Source organism: Micropterus salmoides, unplaced genomic scaffold (assembly GCF_014851395.1).
Source record: "Micropterus salmoides isolate LMB-PRFRI ecotype aquatic unplaced genomic scaffold, ASM1485139v1 Ms_hic_scaffold_21, whole genome shotgun sequence".
Lineage (NCBI taxonomy): Eukaryota > Metazoa > Chordata > Actinopteri > Centrarchiformes > Centrarchidae > Micropterus > Micropterus salmoides.
The window spans coordinates 13,015,516-13,043,329 of NW_024041262.1; the positions used below are offsets into that span (position 1 = coordinate 13,015,516).

The following is a 27,814-nucleotide window of genomic DNA, read 5'->3' on the forward strand; positions in this document are numbered from 1 at the left end:
CTCATGTAATAATCCATCAATCAATCATCAGTCTTCCACAACTGTTTTTACTTTGATTCCCCCTCACTGAATATCCCAATTTGACATACTGACTGCTCACTAGTAACAGATGGACAGCTTTATGTCAAATTGTATATTCCTAGCTGTTTGTTTACCGTAGCTGTTAATATCCATCAATCCATCTATCGTCAACCGCTTATCCTGCGTACAGGGTCGCGGGATAGCTGTTAATATAGCTAACCTAATTGTTTATTTTAACTTAGCGTGTTGCTGTTTTGGCGAACCTCTTCGGCCACACGAAGGCAGCGGTGCAGCTCGTGTGCCTGCTTTCTAAAGCGTCGAAGAAGAGCGCTTCCGCTTTCCTTTCGGCTCCCGCCCCGCGCCGCCATCATGAAGTCCTGAACAAAAACGGATGAGAGTCGAGCAAAAATGGGGATAACACGAACTGGAGATTAAATCCGCCGACAACACTAACGTAATGACAGCACAACGTGGAGCACGGAGCGGACCCGTGGAAATTAATGACTCCGTTTCCCATTGAAAACGTCCTGGGTAGCTCCTGGCGTTACGTTATATAGTTAGCAGTGTTGCTAACAGCAGCTAGAGCTAGCCTCTGATTTTCTTTGGAAGACAGCTCTGCTACTAGCTGGCAGGCGTCAGTCAGCTAGCTGTCACTTTAATTGACTGGCACTGTCCCCATGTCAAGTCGTGCAGACGTGCTAGCTGTCCAATTGACTGGGAGCATCAGGATGGAGAGGGGTTTGGGTAAAAGCATCGGCAGACAGAATGTGGTTTGTTCGTGTTGAATAGACACCAGTGCCGAGGAAAGGGGAGTGAGACCAATATTTTCCAGCCAGGCCGGTTAGCTAGCTCCAGAGCTAGCTACAGTGGATCCCAAAAGCCACGGTAAGACATGTTATAAATCATTCAGCATGCTAAAGCAGCTGAATGCACCTCTCTCTCCTGTTTGCACGGAAAGGAGCAGCTAGCATCATTAACCACCTAATTTTCAGACCCTGGACACGTTGACATTGACAGGCAAGCTTGTTGTTGGCCTGCAGCCTGAACACACAGCCATCCTGGAGTTGTTGTTGTGTGCTGTTGAATACATGTCGTACATCTTTGGTGAGCAAGAGCAAAGATAGCCTAATTGACCAGTGAAGTGCAAAAGCCATCTAGCTTGCTCAGCTGAGATGCACACGCCGTGCAGAATACTGACAGCAAGCAACTGTCTAGATAATTACTTCACTGTCTCAGCAGCCAAGGACAATATGTGTTTTGTTTTCCAAAATGTGCCCAGGGTGCTCCAAGGTTGTTAAATTGCATGTAGGTTTGAGAGATACTCTTAATTGAAACCAAATAATTGAAGCATTTGTTGCCTTTTCTGTAATGAGTATGACATTGGATGGGTTCTTAAAAAAGAAGAGGCTAGATTCAGAGCTTTCTATAGACTTCATTGCAAGATTTAAGGAACTTCTCATTTTCAAAGGGAACAGTATGCTTCCTCTTTAACACTCGCGAAATGGCCATGAAAGAAATGTTTTGTCAGATGCATGTTCATTTTGAAGTGTTTGGGAATCCTGACATGAAGTCCTAGTTGTGTTACTGACCACTTAAAGAATATGGAGCATGTGTTACATTTCCACATTAACCTTTAACCACATCCTAATATCTCATGATGTACCCAGTGCCAGGCCATTAACTTGCCAGACAGTTTATCACACAATGATCAGTTGCTGTCTGCACATACAGCTACACCTTTAAGCATAAAATATGTACAATTTTATCTATTATATTCTGACTCTGTGTCACAAACACTGAACCAGTGTAACGTGTATTTATTTTCTGCAGCTGTAGCCTTAAAAATAATATGAAGTTGAGTTTACATAGTCTGTGACTCTAAGTAAAATTATGTAGTTTCATGTAACCCTTCTGTAGGAGCACTGCACACATCTAGTATGGTTATCCCATTGCAGTAATTTATCAATCCCTAATCATTTTGATCATGTAATTCATTAGGAATTTTAATGCAAATTGCCAACAACTTTGAAAACAAATTAGTGTAAATAAGCTATTTTGAATGTTTTCTGCTAAGCTGACAGACACCCATATATGACAAATCTCTAGTGTCTTAGGGAATGTAGTGACACTATAGGACATACTAAACTGATCAACTCAGTGATCAGTTTCAGCCTCTAATCTGGGTTTTCCAATAGCCACATATTTTTCCTATCCTATTGTGAGCATGGCTATATTTCCATAATTGGTCAGGAAACCTCTGATGACCTTTTAAGACAGATCTCAATCTCAGAGTAGTTACAGGTTCTGGTGCTTTAAAAGCTCAGGTAAAACTTGTGGTCATGTTGCTCCTACAAAGCAGGCAAATCATGGGCCTAGCTAATCTAGCTGGCAATTTACTTTCACAGTGTCTTGTAAAATTTGGCCTGCTGCTTTTCAGAGAGATGTCTTTCTGTACTAGAGAGCTATACTGAGACATTGGCCAAGTTGATACTGTAAAATGAAATCCAGTATCGTCGGGCTATATTCTGTACTGTAAATCCATTTGGTGCTGGATTCTCCTCATGACCATGATCTCAATATAAAATATAACGCTCTTTGTGTGGATTTATGAATCCCGAGTGGAGAAGATTAAAGAAAACATTATAAAAAATAATTGCTGGTGGTAAGAAATGTTGCGTCTGCCATTTTGAGATATTTTGGGTTATGTGGTGCATTAACAGGTAGTCATTTCTTCCTGATTTTCAGTTGGATCTAGAGAAGCTAAAAGTTTCATAATACCATATCTGGTGACATTATGGTAATTCACTACTTTTAAATATTTTATGCAATATGTATGCAGTGTAAAAATACAGCCATGTTAGGTTTTGCCAATATTTTTCTGCCTTATATTCTGGTAGATAGACAGATGGGTGGATGGTCATTCCAAGCTGATGCACACTATCAACACACATGCAGACAGGTTTTGTAATCTTAGACAGTTTAAATGCTGATCTAGAGCAAGATACACTTTTTACACGTGTACCAAAGTGACTCGAGCCTGTAGAATGGAAAAGCAAATTCTTAAATGAATTTAATTTAACAAAGGCGAAACAGACATGTACAATACCTAAATATAAACATAGATGCAATTAATAATCTAAAATGCCCAGAGAAGTCACTGACAGTATTTCCTCAGCGGTTCATGTTTCCAACACAAATGTTGGCAATCCTTCCAAATAACAGACGCTTACCCAGTGTGTCTCTTCCACGCTCACCAGGCGCTGGCCATGCCGTCGAGTGTGCGGGCCGGGAGCCTGAAGGACCCGGAGGTGGCTGAGCTGTTCTTCAGGGAGGATCCCGAGAAGCTCTTCACAGACCTGAGGGAGATCGGCCATGGCAGCTTCGGAGCGGTCTACTTTGTAAGTTACTTTACTTGGTGTTTGGATCTGTGAAAGTAATGGGACATTGGCGCAGCAGTGGCAGAGCCCTTAATTATACATTTTTTGTCAATACACCGGTCTAAATAGTTTTTGTCTCTGTCCACTGGTCTAATGATATCGATTTAATAAATAACTAAAGTTAAAATTTGAGCTGTATTAATTAGAATAATATTTAACTTCAATATTCATTTGATATATTAAAAACACTTGCTAGTAATTATTTCTCAGTTAGGTTACTTATAATACTTTGCTGATACAAATATATGTGTAAAATATAAAATATCTGTTCTTGAATTCTGGTGTGTAAAGGTTGTTTTTTTTTTAGTCACATACACTCACACAGCGAGTGTTTGAATGTGGTCTGCTGTGAGATAAAGGAAAGATTTTCTTTGACTCTCACTTGTTAGAGATGTAAGAATTTTGTAGTATTGATTTCCTTGAGGGATGCTGTGGGTCAGAGATGGTGTCTGTCAGACAGGAGGGAAGGTGGTGATGACGGTAATGTCAGTAAGAGAAGAAAAAGGTAAAAGCATGGTGCGAGTCAAGGACAAAGGACAGCTCGCAAGTGGTGGATGAAAAGGCCTGTTTAATGAAGGGTGAAAAGGAGCTAGTCATGGATGAAGGGATCGACGGGAGAGGGCAGAAGAGAAGAAGGAGGCTCAGCAGAAATACTTGTTTTATGTAATAGGGATTTCTTTGTTGGCTGTTGTGTAAAAAAGACTAAGAAGTAATTTATCGTTTGTTTATCCCGAACCTTAACACATTAGGCCCATGACATCCGCACCAATGAGGTGGTGGCCATCAAGAAGATGTCCTATAGTGGCAAACAGGCCAATGAGGTAAGACCTGGAAACTCTTTAATCCTTCATCTATCGCAGACGAGATATCAGGTTATCAGTCGGCTGTGCCCATCATTGAGTGTCTTGGTTTATTTTCCAGAAATGGCAGGATATAGTGAAGGAAGTGAAGTTTCTCCAGAAGCTGCGCCACCCCAACACTGTTGAGTACCGTGGCTGCTACCTGAGAGAGCACACAGCATGGGTGAGTGTGTGCACTTAGGGTGTTTTTAGACCTGGTTCAAATTACAAATGTTATTATTGTGTGCTAAAATGTTTTAATGTGGACTAGATCCAAATCAATGACCGTAAAGTTAACGTGCGGTACAAATCCACAGCAGTTCTGTAAGCAGCACCATGTAAAGCACACAAAACAAAGATGAAAATGTCATAATTCTGCAGCCCCTTTTAAACAGCTACATGTCAGTGTAGACTTTCATCCAGTATGCTTTTTCAGTGCAAACATTCGCACCGCTAATAGACCTTTTCGTCCGAAAAGTTCAGGTATTCCTGTTTGCACTTCCACTGCATTTGAAGAATCGTGACGTTTAGGCAGCAGATGATGGGTTAAAAAACGATGGCGGCATTTGAAGCACAATTTTTACATATGAGGAAACATAGTCATTATGATGATCTTTGTATTTATTGTTTAATGTCTCAGATGTTTGAGTAAAAAAGGAAACTGAATACTCAAGAACGTCTGTCTCCACAGTAATAGGTTATTTTATAAAACAAGAAATGTAGACCCCTCGTACTAATACTGATACAGGTGGAACCCAGTACTTACTTATTTATCTCTGAAGTGCTAACCAAGTTGCTGACAGTCAGCCCTGCAAACTCGGCCTTGAAATTTCCTGAACAAACAGAACCTGAAACTATCGTACTGGAACCAAATTTGGACCCTGGTTCCTCCGGCAGAAACGGGGCTTTTGTTCCACAGTTCCTGAAAGTTCTTGGCCCCCTGAAACGGTTGCTGCTGTGGAAACACCCTAAAAGATAAAACAATTGCAATTATCTGCTGTACTAATTGTTTGTAAGAGGATTACAGGAGTACAGTGTTGTATTCTTACTGTACATAATGACAGACAGCGCTAATGTGACACATTTGTTAGCCACGTTAATCACTTTCATCTGAAGCAGACTTTAGGAGACGCTCGACTTTAATAACATTACTGAACTCTCAAGTGTGGAAAAAGTCCTTAATGTCAAGTGTTCTCCTGGGTTAGTCTTCATAAAATAGCATGCAGTTTAACTCTCTCCGTGTCCCTCTCCTAGCTGGTGATGGAGTACTGCTTGGGCTCAGCTTCTGACCTCTTAGAAGGTAAGTAGAAAAGAAACAAATGAGTAATTAAACGCTAACGAGTTAATGTTTGTTCACGTCAACAATGCCTGATATCCCCTAATATTGCTCTTCTCCCAGTCCACAAGAAACCCCTCCAGGAAGTGGAAATAGCTGCCATAACCCATGGTGCATTGCAGGGATTGGTGTATCTTCACTCTCACAACATGATTCACAGGTAACCCCTGTTCCTTTTCTCACTCTCTGCATCTATTCTGCTCTCCTCGCCCACACTTCTGACAAGAGACGAAACAAATACAGGGGAGAAAGCACAAACTGCGCAGCCTAAGATAAGCTTATGCAACGGTGTATGTGCTCACACACTATGCAACAACACGATCTTGTACTTCTCTCCGGGCTCTAATAATAAATTTTCTCTCTCACACGTCTATGTGTGTTTTGTCTTCCTCACAATTTCCCTGACCAGTCATTTTCTCTTATCTGATCATTTCTCTCTCTCTCAGGGACGTGAAGGCAGGAAACATCTTGCTTACAGAGCCGGGCCAGGTCAAACTGGGAGACTTCGGCTCTGCCTCCATCGTCGCCCCAGCCAACTCCTTCGTGGGAACACCTTACTGGTGAGATGTCAGACTGTGTCAACAGTGACCTCCTCACCATAGATGATGGTTTGAGAACAGTTACTTCTCGGGGAATTCATAAGAATTACACCAAATTATGATCCAGACAAGCTCTCACCTTGCTCTTTGCCAAACAGGCTTTTACTAAAACAAAACGTTCCCGGCTTATAAAAAATTTTATTCTTAAGCTCCACCATGTATGTCCATGTAATTTAATATACTTGAAAGCCACTTTTAAAGTTGTAATCCTTAAGAGTCCGGACCTGGTTGATTTATAGACAGTTCTAGTAAGTGTGGTAACTAGGCTTGGGAAGGTATCAAGCTCAGTACACCTCCTCTACTCTTTCTATTAAACTGACACGGTGATGCTGTATTAGAATTAGAAGGGAAAAAAACATAATGTGATCAAACATGGGGTTTGATATCATAAATCTTACTCTTAATTATAACATGTAAAAGTAAAATGAAAACAAAGTTTGATGAATGTATGCACAAATGTTTTATTTTCTCATATTTTGATATTCAAATCTCATTACTTTTACTTTAGAGAGAATACTACTTCTTTAGTTATTACCTTTTCCCCCACTCACACAAATAAACACTTTTCTCCTATTACCCATGAATGTAACTAGTCGTGCAGGTAGCTTCAATTTTATTTGCAATTCAACAATATAGATATTGGGGGATGACAGTGAGCCCTGAGGTGGTGTTCTGTGTTGGTCCAGGATCAAAGAGAAAAGAGCTGGAAGTTGCTGAGCTGCTTTGTTGTGTCCCCAATGCAGGATGGCCCCTGAGGTGATCCTGGCCATGGACGAGGGTCAGTACGACGGGAAGGTGGATGTATGGTCACTTGGCATTACCTGCATAGAGCTGGGTAAGAGATGGCCGTAAAATGTTCTGCAAGAGTGTTTTTCTTTTTGTGTGTGTGTTCACAAAGCTGAAAGCATCCAACCTTTTTCTTTGCTTTCTCCTCTCTTCTTTTTTTTTATTTTATTGTGTTCTTGCTCTTTTTCTGCCACTCTCTGTCACGCTATGTCGTGCATTGTCACTCTCTAGCGGAAAGGAAGCCTCCTCTGTTCAACATGAATGCTATGAGTGCCTTATACCACATCGCCCAGAATGAGAGCCCTGTGTTGCAGTCTAATCACTGGTGAGAGTCGGTGAAACTTCCTAACCAGTCTATGTCCTTTTAGGCATAAGACTTTTGTTGCACCATGAGTTTGATTTTATGTTGCTTGAAATTATGTTATAAATGTTGCTTTTATAAAAGAGCTTCTAATGTTATTTCAACATCATGTTTTTCAAAGGATTTATTAAATTTATGGTTTTACACACCATTAACAGGAAGTTTACAAGGTGTGTCAGATTAATTTGACTGATAAAACCATTGCTGACAAAGGGCTGTTAAAAATGTTGAAATTAGATTAATTTGGCACCGTCTGGTGAGAAGAGGTCAGAATTTGCATCTTCAGTCTGTTGCAGATAGTTTACATTAAACAATATACAAACTTTCCTGACTTGCTTGCAGATCAGTTAATCTAGAAGCACATGGCGAATAGTAACAACGTTGATTTTATCACTTCCTGTGTGACGTTACTGTTTTGCCACAGGATTCTGTCAGAATGGGCCAATTTTAAAGATTCTTAAAGGATAATTTCGATATTTTTTTATTTTCTCTTATTTTGGTGTCAAAGTGACTTTTAGGTACAAAAAGTTTTCAAATCCGTGCAGGGTTTGGCCTGGCAGCTGACAAGTGGCGGCTTCTTTTTGCCACCGACAGGCTCAGACTGCCATACGAGTTGTCTGACAACATCATGGAAAGGATCCCTATGAATTTCTCCTGATGTCACCCTTTGTTTTTAACAAGAAACAGAAGTCTCGCTCTGAAATCTTCTGAGAGTAGAGTTTTTGCAGTGAACTTTATTTCCTAACCTTACTCTGGGGATGAACGATTTGGGGGGAAAATCTAATTGCGATTTTTCTGCCAGATATTGGGATTACGATTCGATTTTTTAATTTAATTTAATTTTTATTTTTTTTAAAGTCAATATTCACTGCCAGTCTGTTTTTGACTGAAGCCGCCAGCAAAGAGCAGATGAACCAGACACACAACGTCATAGAGAATCCAGTCAATTTTCAAAATAAAACACCCTGTGCAGACTCCCAATCGTACATCAACAATAAACGCAGGTATATGTAACGTTAGCCCGCAGAGAGCAGAACGGAACGTGCTCACAGAAAGCTGTTCTCTGTAGTTGAAGCACACAAAAATAAAAAGACAAATTAACAAAACATCAACAATGTAGGGCAGGCTAAGTGCTCCACTGCTGAAACACTTCAGTGTGAGTTGGCGCCGAACAAAACAGCCGCTGCCTGTGTCTGTTCTCCTGAAGCCATTATCCCACATTTTCCTCCAGTTTTATTTGTTGTTGTAAAATGTACACGCCCTGTGCCCGCTCTGATTGGTGAGTAGGACTGTAACTGGAGGAGCATGTCGTGAGCAGATCTGTCACACTAGGACAACAACGAAAAGAATTTGCAACTGCATGACTGTTTAAAACGGGTCAGATGCGCTGTTTAATTAACCTACATTTAATCACAGTCTTCACCATTAGCTAATTGCGTTCTTTCAAATCGCAATTTCGGTTTGAAAACGATTCATTGTTCAGCCCTACGTTCCTCCAACACAACAACTCCCCTCATATAACCATATGAGCCTGTCTGTGGCAGAAAAAGCACTTTTTGTGGATGTAATTTTGACACAATGCCAAAGGAAAATGTTGCAGGTTCACAGCTTCCGGCTGAAGCCATCTCTACTGCACAGATTCTAAAACTTTTTGTACCTGCTAATCATTTTCACACTAAAATATGTGAAAATAGAGCCCAGGTTTAAAAATACTGAAATAATCCTTTAAGTGCAATGCTTTGTGATATCCTGTAAACTACAAAAAATGCATATTTTAATATTAAAAACTAATTTAAAATATTAGAAATTAAACCACCTGAATTCATGGATCTCTGCTGCAGTTGGAACGACACTTACAAGCTGCTTTCATGTATCGGAACGTCTTGTGCTTTTATAATAACATTTTTTAAAATGATTTTCAGGTCAGATTATTTCCGCAATTTTGTGGACTCCTGTTTGCAAAAGATCGCCCAGGACAGACCTACCTCTGATGTGCTGCTCAAGGTACACGGCGTCAAAAGAATTGTTTGATGTTGTATATTAAGGCAGAAACAGAGGCATATGATTATATCTTTGTTAGAGGTTGTTTTTATGATCAAGCGAGAGGAAATCTGATAAAGTAGTAAAATAAGTAGCTTCAGCTGCAGCCAGCTATTCACTATTAAGTAATTACTATTGTAGTCTCTGTATACATGATTGATTGTTACTACTCATGTGTTCGCTGGCATAACAAGCAGGTCAGCTTGGTGCTGTTGGGGGAAACATTTACGTAGCACTTGAACTTCAAAGGAGAATATCAAAGGAAAAATGGTGAGTGGAGGTGTGAAGTGTGAGCATGGGTGTGAGAAGTTTCAGGAAGTAGGCAGAGTAGTTTAGTTTATGGGCAACTTTGTACCATCAGTAATGCCCATATTCTTCATAAAAACTGATTGGTCCAATATAGTGTAATTTGGTCAATTGAAGACATGCCTAGTGGCTACAGTATATATTGTAAATTGAAATACACTCTTTTTAATGCAACACTGCTGGCTGTTGGCAACATATGTATTTTTTTTAACTTGATATGTTCTGCTCTATATAGCCAGCTACTACAGTAATCATTAGTGTCCTGCTGCTGTTTATGTCTCATCATGTTGGCGTCCCCGTCAACTGGAAAATCCTTAAAAAACTCTCCAGAATAATACACTCGTTGCTTTGATGTAAATTGCTGGAAGCATGATGGTTAAAAATGTTCCCGTGCTGCGACAAGACTGCACAAACACCACCCAGATCAGTAACAATGGCATGAAGTTATACAATCACTGAATTCAGTTGTTAGAGGCGCAGTCAACTGGGAATGATCACTTCATGAAAGGAGATCCCCTTTCTTCTACGTCAATAATAGATGTTTAACAGAAATGGCCCTTTGCTGTTCTGGTTGATGAGCAGAATCCCAGTTTAAAGGGAAATAATCGGGATCAACATGTTAACCATAATCGCCCAGCCTTAAAACTAACACCCCAACCCCAATTGTACAGGCTTCTTGTTAATCCTAATATACCGGGACCTTGATCTCAAAATCCTATGACTATTAAATTGTTCACCGTGCCTCTGTCCATTTCTATTCCCCCTTTTCTCTTAACCTTTCTGTCCACCCAGCACCATTTCCTATGCAGAGAGCGTCCCATGACAGTTGTGATGGACTTGATCGCCCGCACCAAGGACGCTGTCCGCGAGCTGGATAACCTTCAGTACCGGAAGATGAAGAAAATCCTCTTCCATGAGGCACACAACGGTCCCGCACCAGAAGGAGGCGATGAGGAAGAGGTAACACTTGTACAAAGACATTGGGTATCTGCCGGTACTGAGTCCAATCTGATACTATATAATATTTGTATACCAGCTGTAGCTACTAAATCTTATAGTACCATATATTTCACGAGCTGTCCAAATACTGGAGGTCCTGATTCAAAATGATTTGGTTGATGAAATTATTTATAGGATATGAATAACGGTGTAACTGGAGATTGCATGAAAAAGAAAGCAGCGCTGCAGGCTGAGGTGGAAAAAACGGAGTACAACTGTAAGGGAAAACAGCAGGTTTTAGCATCCATCCTGCTTTTGTATTGTACTTAATATATATTGTGAACATGGGGCCCCTTCCTCTCTGTACAAAGGCTTTTGTTTCCGTCAGCATTTAATTCCAGTTAGTTGTCCCCCTCCCAAAAAGGAAATTCCAAGAATGTGGGAGTGCATTTTGCATTTACTCACTGTTGGTATGTGTAATTTTTTACTCCATGTCATCTCAGAAAGGATTTCATAGGATAAGCGCATCAATTCTGATTATTCTAATCAATTCCGGTTCTTATCAAATTTCTGTGCTGATTCAAACCCCCTCACCACAGATCTTGTCACCGCTCTGTGACATTTATCCACTTCCTCCTTGCTCATCTTCTTTTTATAGTTTTCATACTAGAAGGGCGTCTCTGGGGACTCGTATCTAAGAATAATATATATTGGAAAGATTTGTTTACCTTATAAACGATGAATGTCAACTCATCTGTGTATTGTACCTGAGCGTGAGACGTTGCTACTGTATCTGGGGTGTCATTGTAGTTGAAAGACCGCACATTGAACGCGGCGCGTTCTTTCACTGAAATATGGAAAAAGGTAAGAACTGATAAGCACAATCGAAATACACGTGTCTTATCAAATCCACCGTTCTTGGATATTTGGTAACGATTACATATTGCAATTGGGGACGATCATCTCTATTTTCGCATAGTCTAGTCATGGCTACTTGAGATGCGTGCAGCTCCACAATGAATTGGGATTTTACTCATAAAATAGTATGTACAGTAGTATGTTGCAGTCAGCGTTGATATTGTGGTGTGTCGTGTCGCCAAAAATAAATCAATGACTGGGAAACACCGCGCTGTGGTGCAGATTCTAGAGACTGTTTTTATGTCGTCTTAGTTCTGATAGCGAGTTAGTTAAAATCGCCTTAATATCGGCGCATGAAAAAACAATCGCTGATCATCCCTTCAATCGTCCATAAGTGATCCAATCGTAAAAACCCTAATTGGAACAGTTTCTTGATAACCATCCCTTGTCAGTGCACTACTATCACCCTATGAATTAAGGAAACCCTAATTGCAATCCTAAAAGTGATATTTGTGCCCAGAACCTTTGTGACTAAACGTCCTCTTTTTCCTTTCCACCAGGATGTGGAGCAGTATATGCTGCGCACCGGCACAGTCAACAGCATGGAGAGCTCCCACTCTCTGCCATCTATGTCAATCAGCGCCAGCTCCCAGAGCAGCTCGGTCAACAGCCTGGCAGACGGCTCTGACGACAGCGGGGAGATGGCCATGATGCAAGAAGGAGAGCACACAGTCACCTCCAACAGCTCCGTCCTGCACAAGCCCCTGGTCAGTCCGAGGGTTTTACTGTCTGTGGGCGGACATGTTGAGGAGGAGAGTCCTACCCTTCCCAAACCCCTCTTTGACACATTTGGCACTATGTTCATCAGTTTCATATAGAGCCAAGTATAATTCTTTAAAGTCTTTCTGAAGACTTAAATCACAACATCATAATAGAAATATAATTTGTTTTAAAATGCATCAAATCAGTTTTAATCAAAGTTTGTAAAGATATTGGAAGCTTACCTTTTCTATTATGTTTTAGTCCTGTGATTTGTCTTGCTTTATATACTAGCCATGAACAAACCATCATACTATTTCAAACTTGCACCACCTTCAGGAAATGGTAGGTAATGGCAGCACCAGTGTAGACCTGCAGATGCTCCGTGCACATGTCTGTGTTGCCGCCTACAGAGTAGAAGCAGAAAATCACCACCCAGCTTGGTATGAAGTGCACTTGACTGACTGCCAAAGCCCCAAATTTAATTAAACAACCAGTGTATTCAGTTTGAAGCACTAGGGTGACTCTGTTAAAAATTCTTATGCTTAAACAGACAGAATTTAAAAAGAAATTATCTTCCTTTCTTCATTCTTCTTTCTTTTATCCCCTGCTTGGTCTCCACTGTGCAGAGCCATGACAACATCTACGATGATCCCTATCAGCCAGAAGTTGACTCACAACGAGAAGCTTCATCTGCTGGCGGAGGAGGGGGAGGAGGTGGGGGGAGGCGTCGTCGAGGGAGAGACCACTTTGCCACCATCAGGACAGCCTCACTCGTCACTCGTCAGATCCAGGAACATGAGCAGGGCTCGGCCCTGAGAGAGCAGATGTCTGGGTAAGGTAGCAGTTGTGTGTCAGGGTTGGTATACATGCCACATATTGTTACAAAGGAAGAGAAGCCACTTGTCAAGTTTATTTGTACAGCTAATAACTATACTTTATCAGGGTTCCAGTGGGCTCCTTAAAAAATCTTAAAAGGTCTTAAATTGAAATCAGGGAAATTAAGATCTTAAATTTACCGTTAATTTGCTGTAGGTATTAAATTTGCTGATGGTGTGTTTAAGGCTGGTGGGGAAATTGTCGCGCACAGTCACCTAAAATGCCTAATTAGTGTGATTTTCTTTTAGTAATTGACAATGCGAGACGCCACCATTAATATTAGTATCAAACAGTGGATCACTTCACAAATCTGAGTTAGAACATTCAAAAAAACAAAAAAAAAATAAAGTAATCATTTTTCAGTCCCTTTTCCTCAACACAATAAATATCTTAATAGAAAAGAAAGTGTTAATTCGTTTGTGATTTAAATTAATTAAATCAAATATTTATTGAACATTTGTTATATTGTTATTGAGAAAGATTGTATCACGATAATTACCATTATTGATTTATTGCCTAGCCCTAGTTCACGTTCACAAACGAACACGATCAGTTCACCAAAAACCTGAGCATGATCAATAATTGCCACTGTTTGAGCACGTTTATGCACAACACTGACTGGACACACTGTCTAGGCTCCTGTCTGCACTGTCAGACTTTTGGATTTTATTTGCAGAAGACTGTGACCAGTAGATATTTCTGCCCAAGTAGTTGTTGTATGTGGATAGACAACGCATTTGCATCCATGCAGTCACGGTGTTCCTGACCACCTCCAGAGGTTGTTTCGCTGATTGGATCACAATCTGTCCTGTGTCTCGGTGCATTTACACATGTACTTTCATGTGGTCAAGTGCTACCCGATCACAGTCTGATCACCCAAAATTAAATTTGACTTTTAAAATGATGCAAGAACCCTGTTTATACTAACCATACTTCAAATGTACACCCTTAACATTTGAACTTCAAAGAGAGGCTAACTTCATGCTCTGCAACTCAGGTACAAGCGAATGCGACGGCAGCACCAGAAGCAGCTGATGGGCCTGGAGAACAAGCTGAAGGCAGAGATGGACGAGCACCAGCTGAGACTGGACAAAGAGCTGGAGAATCAGAGGAACAGCTTCTCCATGGAGGGAGAAAAACTCTCCAAAAAGCACCAGGTCATCCTGGAGAAGGAGGTGAGCTGGTGGAGGACGAATGAGGTGAGAGGGGAACGGAGGGATAGATGAATAAGACATGGGGAAAACTAGACAAGTCACACACGACTTGAACATTTGTGAGGGATGAATGGGAAGAGAATCATGAAGACGGGTAAAAACAGAACTGCCATAGAAAGTTATGGGGGGAGATCTTTGATGTGAGACAGAGACCTGCTTTACAGTGAATATTGATTTATAGTGAATATTCCAGTGTTTTTATTAATTTTCCTTTTTTTATATTTTATGCTTCTTGCAATGATCATGTTAATGAGACTGTGGGTTGTTGTTTTCAGACAAAGGCAGTCCTGACTGAGGAGAAGAAGTTCCAGCAGCACATACTGGCCCAGCAAAAGAAGGAGTTGACCAGTCTGCTGGAGTCCCAGAAACGGCAGTATCGCCAACGCAAGGAGCAGCTCAAAGAGGTGCTTCTAGGTTTTATCACAGTGTGTCACCAGTCAGCTGACTACCATTAAAATGCATACATTTTCCACTGTTAATCAGCTCTGCCATATAACTGATAATACTGACGCCACCACCCTCTAACTTAATATCAACCCTGCATCATACTACACAAACAGCATTGCTCTTTCAGATTGAAACCATGCCTATTCATCTAATATTACTGTACTTATTGCCACTCAAGGAACTGAATGAGAACCAGTCAACACCAAAGCGGGAGAAACAAGAGTGGCTGGTGCACCAGAAGGAGTGTCTGCAGCAGCTGCAGGCCGAGGAAGAGGCAGGCCTGCTGCGGCGGCAGAGGCAGTATTATGAGCTACAGTGTCGCCAGTACAAGAGGAAGATGCTGCTGGCACGCCACAACCTGGAGCAGGATCTGCTCCGAGAGGTACCATTTTTATATTTGATGGGCGTGTCAGTGTTGGATCAACAATTCAATTCTCACAAAACACACAAAAAAAACAGCAGTCCAGTAGGATTCACTTCCCAAAGACAAACTTAGTCTCAGTAAATTACATTATCAGGTAGCAAAATCATCTTCATTGTTAATTAAATAAATTATATGATATTTCTGCTATTGGGCTTTCCCAACATAGCAAGTTGTCAAACAATGCATGTTCTTATTTGACCTTTGAATTAGGGCTGGGCAATAAAGCAATAATGATAATTATCGCAATATAATTTTCAGTGTTTGTCCTATTCTGGCCATAAAGAAGAAGAATTAACCATCTGATTTCTTCCATTTACACTCAGGAGCAAAAATCTGCCTTTAAACTTGAAAGAAATAACGATTTGACATTTATCGTAATAATTTATCGAATGACATGAAATGTTTTTATCATGACAACATTTTTGGCTATATCGCCCAGCCCTACTTTAGTTTTCAATGTTTCCCAATGATGAGAAATATACTTTTGCATACTTATTTTAGGAGATTAAAAATATCTTTAATTATAATATAGTCCAGTACAACACTACTAACTGCCTTTAAAAATAGGGTTGAATGAACAATATATCATAACAATATATATTGAAATATATAAGAAGTATATGAGAAATGCATAATAAAATATTCTTCTACAGCAGGCTGCCCAAGCATGTTCTTCATCTGCTTTACTTCTGTAGGAACTGAACAAGAAGCAGACTCTGAAGGACTTGGAGTGCGCCATGCTCCTGCGTCACCACGAGTCCACTCAGGAGCTGGAGTTCCGCCAGCTGGGTTTGGTGCAGCATACGCGGGCCGAGCTGATCCGCACACAGCACCAGACGGAGCTCACCAACCAGATGGAGTACAACAAGAGGCGTGAGCAGGAGCTGCGTCAGAAACACGCCGTGGAGGTCCGCCAACAGCCCAAGAGCCTCAAAGTGAGTGAGAGCACCCAAAGCCAGGGGTCTCCCGAAGAGGGAGAGGGCCAGACAACAGAGGGGCTGGGCAGCAGCTGGGACAGTGAGGGGGGGGTGGTACAAGTAGAGGTGGAGGGCGAGATACAAAAAGAGAGGGAGATGGTAGAGAAAGAGATGTATGATGGTCAGGATGAGCTTGATGGAGCGGTACTGGAATTCAAAGATGAGGAGGTAGAGGGCGTCTCTGTGGTTGAAGGGAAAGATGAGGTAGATGACGAGAATAAACCAAAGGGAAATGATGACAGAGAGGATGAGAAGGAGGAGTGGAAAATTGGCGAAGAAGGGCCAGAGGTGAGGGAAGTAGAAGGAGTGCAGTGGGAGTACGAGGATGATCACAGTAAAACTGAACATGTAGACACCGATGAAGAGGAAGAAGAGGGCAGGGGCGTGGCCGATGGTTGCCCGTCAGAGTTCATCTCATCCCTGTCCCCGGAAAAGAGACGGCTCCGTGAGCGAGACATCGATGAGCTGTCTGAGTTTTACTTCCCTGTTTCTCCAGAGGAGCTGGAGCCCATACCCACCTCTCCCCCTCCTTCCTCTCCTTCCACCGCCCAAACGTCTTTGCCTTCGCTCTTCTCTCACGCCATCTGCCTCCTCCTCTCCCTCTCCGTCGCTGCTCAGCCCTCCAACCTCACTTTGCTGCTGCTCTCCATCTTCCTCCTCTCCCTCCGTCGCTCACCACCTCTGCCCTCGGTGGCCTCGGTCCTCCTCTCTGCGGAGCTTGCCTTCTTGGCGCTCTTCTTCTCCTACCTCTTCCTTCGTTCCTGCTGCTCTCTGTCTCTCTCCACCTACCTGTCGCTCAGCCTCTGGGCCAGCGGCCTCTTCAGTTTAGGACTCTCCCTGAGTTTGGGGATTTATTACATCCCCATGATCTTGATTTCCGCCTCCTTCCTCAGCTCTCCCTCCCTCTTCCTCTCTCTCTACTTGGTGGTCGTGCTGATTGTGAGGCCGGCCCGCGACTTCCTCCAGTACGCACCTCGTAAAGTCAACCGCCTCTGCATGCGCGTCCTTTTCCGACTGCCTCGACCCCTGTTTGCCATGTGCCAGTCAGTGCTGGGTGGTATGGCTGAGCGTAACCTCTATGAGATGTTTCCCAAAGCAGGGCGCAACTGGGGTGTGCGCCAGTCCAAAATCCCAGTCCCCCTGAAGAGCTTACCCTTAGAGTATCAGGCTCGCTGCAGTAACACCTCTCCCTTGTCCAAGGGCCTTCTCTGGGTGAGGCGTTTCAGTAGACGGCCCCTCGGGGTCTTGGCAGACCTGGCTAACTCCATAGTGCTAAAACTAGCCAGACAGCTCCTTAAAAAGCTGCCGATCAGCGTCCGTGTCAAACTCCTAAATCTGGGCCTCTTGAAGAAGGAAATCCCAAGCAGGCTGCCCCAACTGCTGCCCAGGGAAGTCAGAGAGAGGAGACAGAGGGAGAGGAGGAGGAGAGAGAGGGAGAGACAGAGGAGGGAAGAGAGGGAGAGGATGTTTCGTGAGGAGGTGAGGTGGGAGTGTGGGTTGAGACGGACTGCATCTGGAAGGTTTGTCAGGGGAAAAATTCGACCATGGAGATAGCAAGAGTTAGACAAATTAAAGAAAAGAGTGGGACGTGTGCTGATGTGTGTGAGCGTGATCATGCTCTATGTTCCATTATTTGTGTGTTGTTTTGATTTGGGCCCACATGTCTCTCTTGTTACATAATTCCCCAAACTGAGCTTTGGTCGCATGTCCTAAAGATGAGACATATTCTACCCTGCACACGTGCACATACATATATGTGTGCACTGGCTGAAAGTGATTTTGGCTGTTGAAGCTTATCCACACATGTGTACATGTCTGCACATGTTGAATCAGTGGGCTCTGCAAACAGAAACCTGCAGCTAAACCCACTGTTGCTGTACCAAACCAGTGAAGTTTTAACATTTCATTATTGTGCTTTTTGTAAAAGTTCTTCAAAGTTTCTTGAATTTTATAATTTTGCTCTTAATTTGTAAGACAAATATTTTTATGGTTATTTTTTAAGACCGTTTTTGTGCAATCCTTTTGTTTTTCTTTTATACTGGTCTTATTTCATTGGGTGCACTGTTATCTCAGTGCTTAGAACAAATATTACAGTGTTGCATAGGTTCCTGGCTATAATTTCACTCCCCAAAGCTGAATACTGTGAAAAAGAAAAAACGTATTGGAATAATTTCACTAACATCACCCCAAACACTACAGGTCGCTCTCAGTCAGTATGAAAGTGCAATAAACAGCTAAGCAGAAATATCTGGGACCACTGTAGGACAACATGAAGCATAATTTCTATGTTTAGAAGTCAAAGTGGAATATAGTTTGCAGAAGTTTGAGGCCATTTAGCTGGAACATTAAGCCTATCCAATACATTGTTTCATCCGAAGACACCATTGGATATTATTTTACAGCTGGTGAAATTATTATCGTTCAGATTTTAGTTAGATGTACTGTTTTTTATTGCTCTTTATGCAATAATTTTGTTATGTTTTACCATGTAAACATTTAGATATCTTTCCCCTTAATCATCACATAAATTTAAACCAGTTGAGTGCCTTGTTACAACAGTTTGCACAAATGTTAACTCTGTTGTGAAGTGACATATCCTACATTTATAGTGGAAACATAGGAATGCAGGATATACTTTTGGAGTAGTAAAATTAGAAAATAATAAAAACTTATTTAATATTTCAGTGTAGCTTAATTTATATGAAGCCATATAGACAATCTTTTGAGACACGCAATCATAAAAGAAGTCCAAAGATTGATGCAACTACTGAATGTGAAAGTAGAGATTGAGCAGTTCATGATCGTGTGGAGAGAAGGTGTCCAGTTAAAGCATTTGTTTCATTTTGCACTGTCCCAAGGACAAAAAAACAAACAAATGGGAGAACAGATCACTTCAGTTTAGGGCTACAACTAAAGATTATTCCCATTAATGATCTGATGATCTACAGATTTTTTTTATTTATTTTTTATTTTTTTGATTAAATGTCTAAAAATAGTAACAATTGCCCATCATGTCCCAGAGCCTGAGGTGATGTCCTGAAATATCTTACTTTGTTCAACCAAAAGTCCAAAACCCAAAGATGTTCAGTTTAGACTGATATATGACAGAGTAAGCAGCAAATCCTCTGATATGAGAAGCTGGAACCTATTTTTTCTTGGGGGAAAATGGCTTTAAATGATTAATCGATAATCACAATAGTTGCTGATCATTTTTCTGTCGACCAACAAATCGATCAATCATTTCAGCTGTACTTCAGTCGGACCAAAAACAAATTTTACTGTTACTTTCGCAAATTTGAGGACTTAAAAACCACATTGCTCTAATGTGTAAATTTTTTAAGTGAATTAAGTTAAATTAAGCAAATTTCAGTGAAAATTTGCGATTGTGACATTCATAGATTTGAGAGTAAAAATGTGCATATTTGCAAGGGAAGTCTGGTTAAGATTAATAAAATGCATTAGTGCTTATAAATGCTAACTATGTAGGATGATATTCCCTGTGTGTCACAGAAGGACGGCATTGGAGTCATTACATGGAGGAATATTACTGAGTAGGAAAACTCAGTATTAACTGTATTTTGACACGGGGGGAACAAAAAAGTTGGGCACTTTGTTTAGGTGTCCTGCATTTGGAATGTCTCGCTAAAAAAAAGACATTTCACAGCAAACCTTGTGTTTTATTTGAATGTAACTTATTTGCCATTGATTTACTTTTGTGTTCCAGTATCAGTTATTTCCTGTTCCTCTGTGTATGTTTACATGTTTGTATTCTGTTTGTTGTGACACCGTCTGAGAGATATATCACCTTGAGTTTTTTTAAAATATTTAATTTATGCAGTATTTATAAGACTAGTACTGCATTGTGTTTGGCAGCCATTTTGTTGTCCTTTTATTCTCACTTTAGCTGCATGAGTGTTGGCGTACTGTACGGCCATGTGCCAGCAAGCATAGAAAAATATTTTGTCATACTTCCAGATTTTTCTTTACCCAAAAAATAAATTCTTTTGTGTGGAAATCATTGTCTTGTTTGTTTTTATGATTTTTGTTTCCATTATTACCATGCCTTCATTTGTTTACTTTCCCCTGGTTTATCAGCCTCTATATATCTATATCTATATCTCTCTCTATATATATATATAGAGAGAGATATAGATAAATTAGATGGTACAGAAAGATCCCTTTACCATTTTGTTTATCATCAATCCTCCTGCATCGTCACACATTTTATCTGTGTTATCTGCTGTGCCCTTCCCTTTGTCCAAAATCCCCCAAAATAATGCCAGCAGGTTCTGCCAGGACTACTTCAAATCAACATATATAATATGGATGTTAACTAATGGCTATATAGTCATTCAAAGGCCTTACTGTGTTATTTGAATCCACGTGCTATATGCCAAATCACAAGTTTAAATTTCAGTGCATGAAAATAATTGTAAATGAAATTTAAACAGACAGAAAAATAACTGGGTTTTAGAAGTCAATACACATTAGTCACATTTCAGTTAAAGGCACACTTTGCAATCCGAATGCAGTCAGGTCCGTATATTCAGAGTGAAAAGTTATTTTCAGTTGAGCTAAAGTTATAAACGTTTTTAGAAATTGTAGGTTTGTTTACATCAGAAAAGTAATCAGTAATTGGCACCTGGCAAATGCACAAAAGGCTTATTTTTCATCTGCAGGTCAGCCACTTTAATAAATGTATGAAAATACCTTTTAAGAGTAAAAAAAAAACATTCTCAACACACATAAGTAGGAATTGAGTTTAAAGCACTGGCTGAAAAGAACATTAATGTATATGATTCATATATTTTGTTGCATAAATCCACAGTAATCACGCACAGGATTCATTGTCATCCCTTTTAAGATATAGTTGATTGTGAGTGTAGCTTTTAAAAAAATCCACAACTGAAAATAATAAATATGATAATAAAGCAGCAAACTATATGTGTGAAAATAAGAGTGTACACATCCTCTTCACTTTGGCCATGATGCTATCACTGGCAAAGATTCAACATGAGACAGGTATTTATTCTTTAAAGTTGTGATAGTTAATGGTGTACATTTTTCAGATCGGTCATCAGCAAAATTGATAGAAATTGTTTATTTAAAAAAAAAAAAAGTTGTTCCTGATTTTCTGTATTTAACCATGTTCATTTATAACACCATAGGAGCACTTTAGCCCAGCTGCCTCCATCTCTCTTCTCTCTCCTCCAGTCCAAAGAGCTACAGATTAAGCGTCAGTTCCAGGACACCTGTAAGATCCAGACCCGTCAGTACAAGGCCCTGCGCAACCACCTGCTGGAGAACACACCCAAGTCGGACCACAAGGCCGTGCTCAAGCGGCTGAAGGATGAGCAGACTCGTAAGCTGGCCATCCTGGCCGAGCAGTATGACCACTCCATCAATGATATGCTGTCCACACAGGCTGTGAGTAAGGCAAGGAGACGTCGTTCACTTCACACTCGCACCACACCACCACTGCTGTGCCTGGCCTGGGGGCCCGTCCTGCCTGCCCCCCTGCCTGCCTGCCTTCCTGCCTGCCAGCCAACAAGCCTCCTCCCGGTCCCTCAGTGTTAATCTCCACCTAAACCCACATTTCCCAGTTTTATACCAAATTATGTTCATCCTGTTTCCTGTACAAAAGCTCCTAAATATCATTTACACTGAATTTTTGATAAATTAACATTATCTGTCCCGTCTTGATAGAGGACATCTAAGCAGTGATGACAGTTTTAAAAAAAATTGACATCTTATTTCAGAGGATAAATGTTACAATCCTGTACAGAAAAGAAATGTGAGTGAGGTTAGCTACAACTTAAGGACGAGGAACACTGATATTCAGCCACATAATAAAGCTACATACATTCAGTTTTATCTTTAGAAGGCGACTCCACCAATTTGGCATTGCACTCCTATAATGTTACTCAGCATGGACAGTTTGAAAGAAACAAGGATACAAATCGACACAGTTAAACCAGAGAGATCCTCGTTTTTTTATTCCACATATTCTTCTTCGTCGTGTATATTTTATGAAGCAATGTCTCATGCATTTGTCCCAGTCAAATGAACAAGAACAAAAAAAAAACAACCCAAATGCTCTACTAATGTGAAAACTAATTTAAAGTAAAAATATTACAGTGCTGAAGCTTGTGACGTGTTTGCTTATTTAATGACCGTAGAAAATTGTTTTAATTTGGTAGCTCTTGTATTAAAAACAGTTATTTTTACCAGAATTTCGTCAACTCCACTTGGCTGTGTCAAAGAGTCTTATTTACATATTAAGCTTGAAAGTTAAGTTATTAGGGGGGAGGCTGATGGTGTTTCTAGGTGTTCTATTTTATAAAAGGGTTCTAAATAAACCCTAATAAATAACTAATGATTATTTTCATTATGGATTAATATGTTGATAATGTTTTTGATTGCCCATCCCAATCAACCTAGAGCCCGAACAGTTGGACAAAAGTAAAATAAACTAAAATTATTATAAGGAAAAGCAGCAAATCCTCACATTTGAGAAGCTGGAACCATGAAAAGTTTGGATCAAAAACAACTGAAACAATTGTTAAAAAAAAGTACCTCAAATTTGTACTTCCATTCCACCACTCCTTGGGAGAGTCTTTCTTTTTAATAGTAAAATCATTTTTGTACAGTGAGTCCCTTTATAGCTAAACTCTTAACTCATAGCTGCCCTCTAAGCGCGGGACACAAGTGCCAGGGTTTGAAATGAATGAAAGTAGGAAGAGGATGGGACTTGACAAAACGTCTCGTTCCCTTCAGTGACATAACGCCCTGTGCCACTTCAATTACCTCACATGGCAGCAGGCCACATAAGCCCAGTAAGCCAAATCCCTGCTGCCCTTGATCGTCCGCACATCTTCTCATGCTCTGGTTAAAGTCTCTTTGGGAATGTTTCCCACTCGCTGATTAAACTCTATCCTGACGTCAGGGGAGGAAAAAAAATGTTTTAAATGAAGAATGTCTTTTGAAACAAGATTTAATCTTCTATCTGGAACCAACTATTGTGCAACATTTCGCCATTTGTTTTGCTTTTTACAATTTTTGCATTAGACCTTTTTGAAATGATATCCGAACAGTCAGTAACGCTTCACATCCTGTTCACACACCTGCAGTATTTCTGCCTGATGCATTTTAGTTTATCAGTAGAATGTGTGCTGAAGTTTGTAATTTATATTCGTTTGTTGTGATTTTAGTTCGACAGTTTCTTACATTTACACAGAACTTTATGATTCTCTTAACTTCATCCTATTGAATACAGCAAGCCCAACATTGATTAAACAAAACTCACAACTCCCGATCCTCTTCTCTGCATCGCCCTCTCTTTTCTACTTGGTTAAACTTTCTAAACCTTTCCTCTTCTACCTGTCAACACTAAAGCACAACTCGTTGCCAATGCAATCCTGCCACTTCCATTTTTCATCACACTTTTTTTTTTCTGTCTGTTAGCTGCGATTGGATGAGACCCAGGAAGCGGAGTACAAGGTGCTGCGCATGCAGCTGCAGCAGGAGTTGGAGCTGCTCAACGCCTACCAGAGCAAGATCAAGATCCACACCGACACGCAACATGAGAGAGAGGTCAAGGACCTGGAGCAGAGGGTCTCCATCCGCCGCGCCCTGCTGGAGCAGAGGGTTAGAGCCTTTTGGCAAACACTTCTATGAAAGCAAAGCTCCTTAAAATGCAGCCCCTGGTGAGTTTTAGGAATTCAGTTAGGCTTGCAGAGAAGATTGCAAACTGGATATGATTTCTTTTCAAAGGAAGGTAACAGTAGACCATTGATGATGACTAGTATCATTAGTTTATTTGCTGTTTTGAGCCTTCTACAATTTACTTTCATTATCAACAGCACTTTTAAGGATGATTTTCACCACAAGGTCCTCTTAGTAGTTGTTCTGGAGCTTTCAGTCATATCACGATCTTCTGTAAGGACTTCTCATCAATGTTAGCTTAAACGTTGAGATTGAAAGTTCATTCTTGGACTTGGAAAAAGCAGCTGACAAAAAAACATTCACAAAAATTTGTTTTACATTTGCAAATGCAAAATCTTGAATCTTGTTTAGGGAAAAATTGGAAAACCTTTCAGTAATGCTACAAGCTGAAGAAAAGTGACATTGTGTTTTAATCTGTTGCTCTTTTCCTAGATTGAGGAAGAGATGCTGTCCCTGCAGAACGAGCGTTCAGAACGCATCCGCACCCTCCTAGAGCGGCAGGCCAGCGAGATCGAGTCCTTTGACTCAGAGAGCTTGCGTCTGGGCTTCAGCAACATGGCCCTGACAGGCATCCCCAGTGAGGCCTACCCCATGCAGGGCTACTCCAACGCCCCGCCCGCCGGCTCCCGCTCTGCTGGGCACTGGAGCCACGGCATGCCCCCGCAGCAACACTCCCGCCGCAGCCACAACAGCAGCAGCAGCAGTGGCATCAGCAGCGGCAGTGGAGCAGGGGACCGCAGGAGCGAGTCCTCCTCTTCCTCCCACGTCCTGGGAATGGCCCTGGGATTGGGGCGAGACGGGAGGGAGGTGCACCACTCGTCCCGTTCCTCCGCGTCCTCTTCCTCCTCTTCCTCCTCTTCTTCCTCCCACCATCAGCGGCACCACCTGCCCCAGCACTACCACCACCAGAGCACACCGCAGCTGTACCGCGAGCGAGAGCGGGACCGAGATCGAGACAGGGAGCGGGAGAAGGAGAGAGAGCGGGAGTGGGCCGGAGTGCGGGCCTCCGGCGGTGACCTGGCCCACCCACACCCCCTGCCCTTCTCCCATCACCTGCCCTCACGCTCCTCCTCCCAGTCCCTGGCCATGCTACCTCCCCCGCCGCCTGCCCCTCCCTCCATCTCCGGCCCGTCCTCCTCTTCCTCTTCCTCCTCCTCCTCGCAGGGGGGGATCTACAGCGGCGGCGGGCTGGGTGTGCGCGGTGCCCCCAGCCTGATGGCCCTGAGGAACAGCCCCCAGCCCCTGAGGAGGACGGCATCCGGTGGGGGACCTGGAGGAGCCGGGGGCAGCGACGGCGTCCTGAGCCGAAGCACCTCAGTCACTTCACACATCTCTAACGGCTCCCACCTCTCCTACTCTTAGACGGCAGGAGGAAAAGAGCGGGCAGGGTGGTAGCACAAAGGGTGGGAGCGATTTAGGAAGGTAGCTATCACAGGTTGCACCTCAATACTCTCAGCTTGCCACCTTTCCTTGTATCCTTTCTCGGACTGATCTCAACTCTCAGCTTAAATGCAGAGGATTTAGGGACATCACCCTTTCCTCTTAACACACAGAAAGGCAAAGAGAGGACAATCTGACATTATTGAGCTGCTCCCTGCGTCTTTAGACTCAGGGTGGGTAGAGAGGGTTTCTCCCATTCTCACAGATATAAAAGAGGGAGGGAGGAATGTAACCACGTATAATACCACTGGATTAAGGTGATATTAGATTTTTTTTTTAAAGAGGAGGTTTGTGTTTAGTGTTTTTATCTTTTGTTACCGCCTGTACAAAAGTGAGACAGGAAGAGTGAAAGGAGGGATATTTTGCCTTTTTTCCCCTCCCAGAGCTGCAGAGAGAGATGGGGGACGGCAGCCATGTCTTCTTCTATGATGTTCTATGCTGGAATGGAGAAAGAGAGAGGACAGGGGGAGGAAGAAAGGAAAATGATGTGGGTTTTTTGCATTGTGTACGTACTTGTATGTAGTCTGTAGTGTCCAGATATATCTAGCAAGCACTTGTAACGTCCGCTTCAGAAAGGAAAAAAGGGGGAGAATCACAAAAGATGGGTTACTTTAGTCTCCGGCCTGCTGGGGATTGGAAAAAACTTTTAAATAATTTACAAATGTTGATGTTTTGTTTATTTTTTTTGTACTAAGTGTATTTAAAAAAACACAAAAACAAGTTGCTTGGAACGTCACCAATGCCTTTAAGGGGTTCTTAAAGGGATGTCTCGCTATCAACATTTTTATTTGATGACTGCAAGATGATTTAAAAACTGAATATGAATATACAGAATGTTTGTAAAGGCCAAGAGACTTAAGTTTTAAAAATGCAGCTGGGATGAGGAGAAAGATTTGTGTGGACATGTACAAATACAAAAAGAAAAAGGGGAAATACAGGCTTTCTGGCATCCATGACATATTGAGTATCTAAACAACATAGGTGTCTATGGGAGTCACTCCAATGCATGAGATAGATGTACAAAAAAAAATTTGTAAAACATGACCAAACACATTTGAAATGTACCGTACCTGTCCAAGTTTCACTGGCATTCAAGATCACGTGTCCCACATTTTTTGATCTTTACTGTAAATATTTATGGGTATATTGGAAAAAAAACAACAAAAAACAAGTCATTGGTTTTATAGAGTAACAAAGATAATAATAGTAATTTTGATATATTCAAATGAGTATTGAATTCAAGAGTTAGAGCGACAACTCCAACTGCATTTTCTATAGCTGTCAATATTGCCATAACTAATCCTGATGTAATTGTTGTTGTAATCATGTTCACATTTTTCTTGCGAAAAGAAAAGAGCCCACTTTTGACTGTAAAAAAACATAGATGATTTTAAAAAAAACTGTTGCATTATCCGGTATGGTGTGTGTTCAAGGTATTAATGATTATTAATAATGGATTATTAATAATTGTTAATGATTCATGTGTGTGTTGAGCGGTAAAGTATGGTTATATTGCCACATTGTTTTAGACAAAAACAAACAACACTCCTATAACAGTTAAGCCCCCCACTGTTCACGTGAACTCTGACCTCCTCCTCTGGACTCTGGGAAGACAAAAAAAAAGATTTTTTCAATTGGGCACTGGAATGTAAATGCATTTTTTTTTTTTTTTGTTTGTTTTCAGTTTAGGAATAAGTTTCACAGAGCCTCTCACAGAACCATGGGGGGGAACAAAGAGATGAAGAGAGACGCGCACAATCCTAGTTGATGATCGTACTGCTGAAGACAAGCTGGAAGTGTGAAAGGATGGGTGTCGACTGAGCTGCTGTGAACGTGGCCATCCTCTTGTGCAGTCACAGCAGCTGTGACCGCAGAAGCCCGTCCTCACAGATAAAGACACCAGTCAGTGTTTCGTGAGCACGGTGCACATGATGCTTCAGGAGGTTCTTCCTCCCGTCATTTACTTGAAGGAGATCAGAAATAACTGGACTTTTTTTGTTGTTGTTATTTTTAAATTTTTAAATTGAAAGAAAATGAAAAAAGATAATCACCCTGCTGTTTGTATGACTCGGAAACACCAGCTCAAGACAAATCCCTGTATAACCTACTACTTTATGCTTGGTTGGAATCTCAGTGCATGCATAAACTCCTTATATAAACTAAGACTGGCGGGTTCTGGGCGGCCCTCGTGTCGGAGAAATCAGTGTGGTAGTGTTGTTTTTTTTTTAGACGGGTTGTTGTCAGTGTCAGAGGTTATGGCGAGAGCAGGGAATCCCTGTGTTGTGCCTGGATGAAAGATGAAGACGAAGAAGCAACGCAGGCTCATCTGTGTTTTGCAGAGTTTTCAGGGGTGGGGGTGTGGTGGGGTGGGGTTAAAATCCTTATTAAATATTCAAAACAAGCTAATTCCAAGATTGAGGAGGAGAA

General features: G+C 41.4%; 1 protein-coding gene across 4 annotated transcripts; it reads left to right on the forward strand.

The window, feature by feature from the left end:
* The first annotated feature begins 364 nt into the window (after positions 1 to 364).
* Positions 365 to 27,777, forward strand: taok2b (TAO kinase 2b). 4 transcript variants are annotated; one of them, XM_038736188.1, is made up of 20 exons: positions 365 to 906; positions 3,279 to 3,419; positions 4,208 to 4,279; positions 4,380 to 4,481; positions 5,552 to 5,597; positions 5,697 to 5,793; positions 6,080 to 6,193; positions 6,976 to 7,067; positions 7,250 to 7,343; positions 9,302 to 9,383; positions 10,518 to 10,685; positions 12,083 to 12,289; positions 12,911 to 13,116; positions 14,158 to 14,359; positions 14,650 to 14,778; positions 15,000 to 15,203; positions 15,941 to 16,180; positions 21,437 to 21,649; positions 23,687 to 23,869; positions 24,380 to 27,777. In XM_038736188.1, exons 2-20 carry the CDS (start codon positions 3,288 to 3,290, stop codon positions 25,307 to 25,309), a joined length of 3,513 nt encoding a protein of 1,170 aa, XP_038592116.1. In that variant the 5' UTR covers positions 365 to 906; positions 3,279 to 3,287; the 3' UTR covers positions 25,310 to 27,777. The 4 variants fall into 4 exon arrangements, with proteins under 4 accessions (XP_038592116.1, XP_038592117.1, XP_038592114.1 ...); XM_038736189.1 differs by having other exon boundaries at positions 14,158 to 14,335; XM_038736186.1 differs by lacking the exons at positions 21,437 to 21,649; positions 23,687 to 23,869; positions 24,380 to 27,777 and having other exon boundaries at positions 15,941 to 20,240.
* The last annotated feature ends 37 nt before the right edge of the window (positions 27,778 to 27,814 follow it).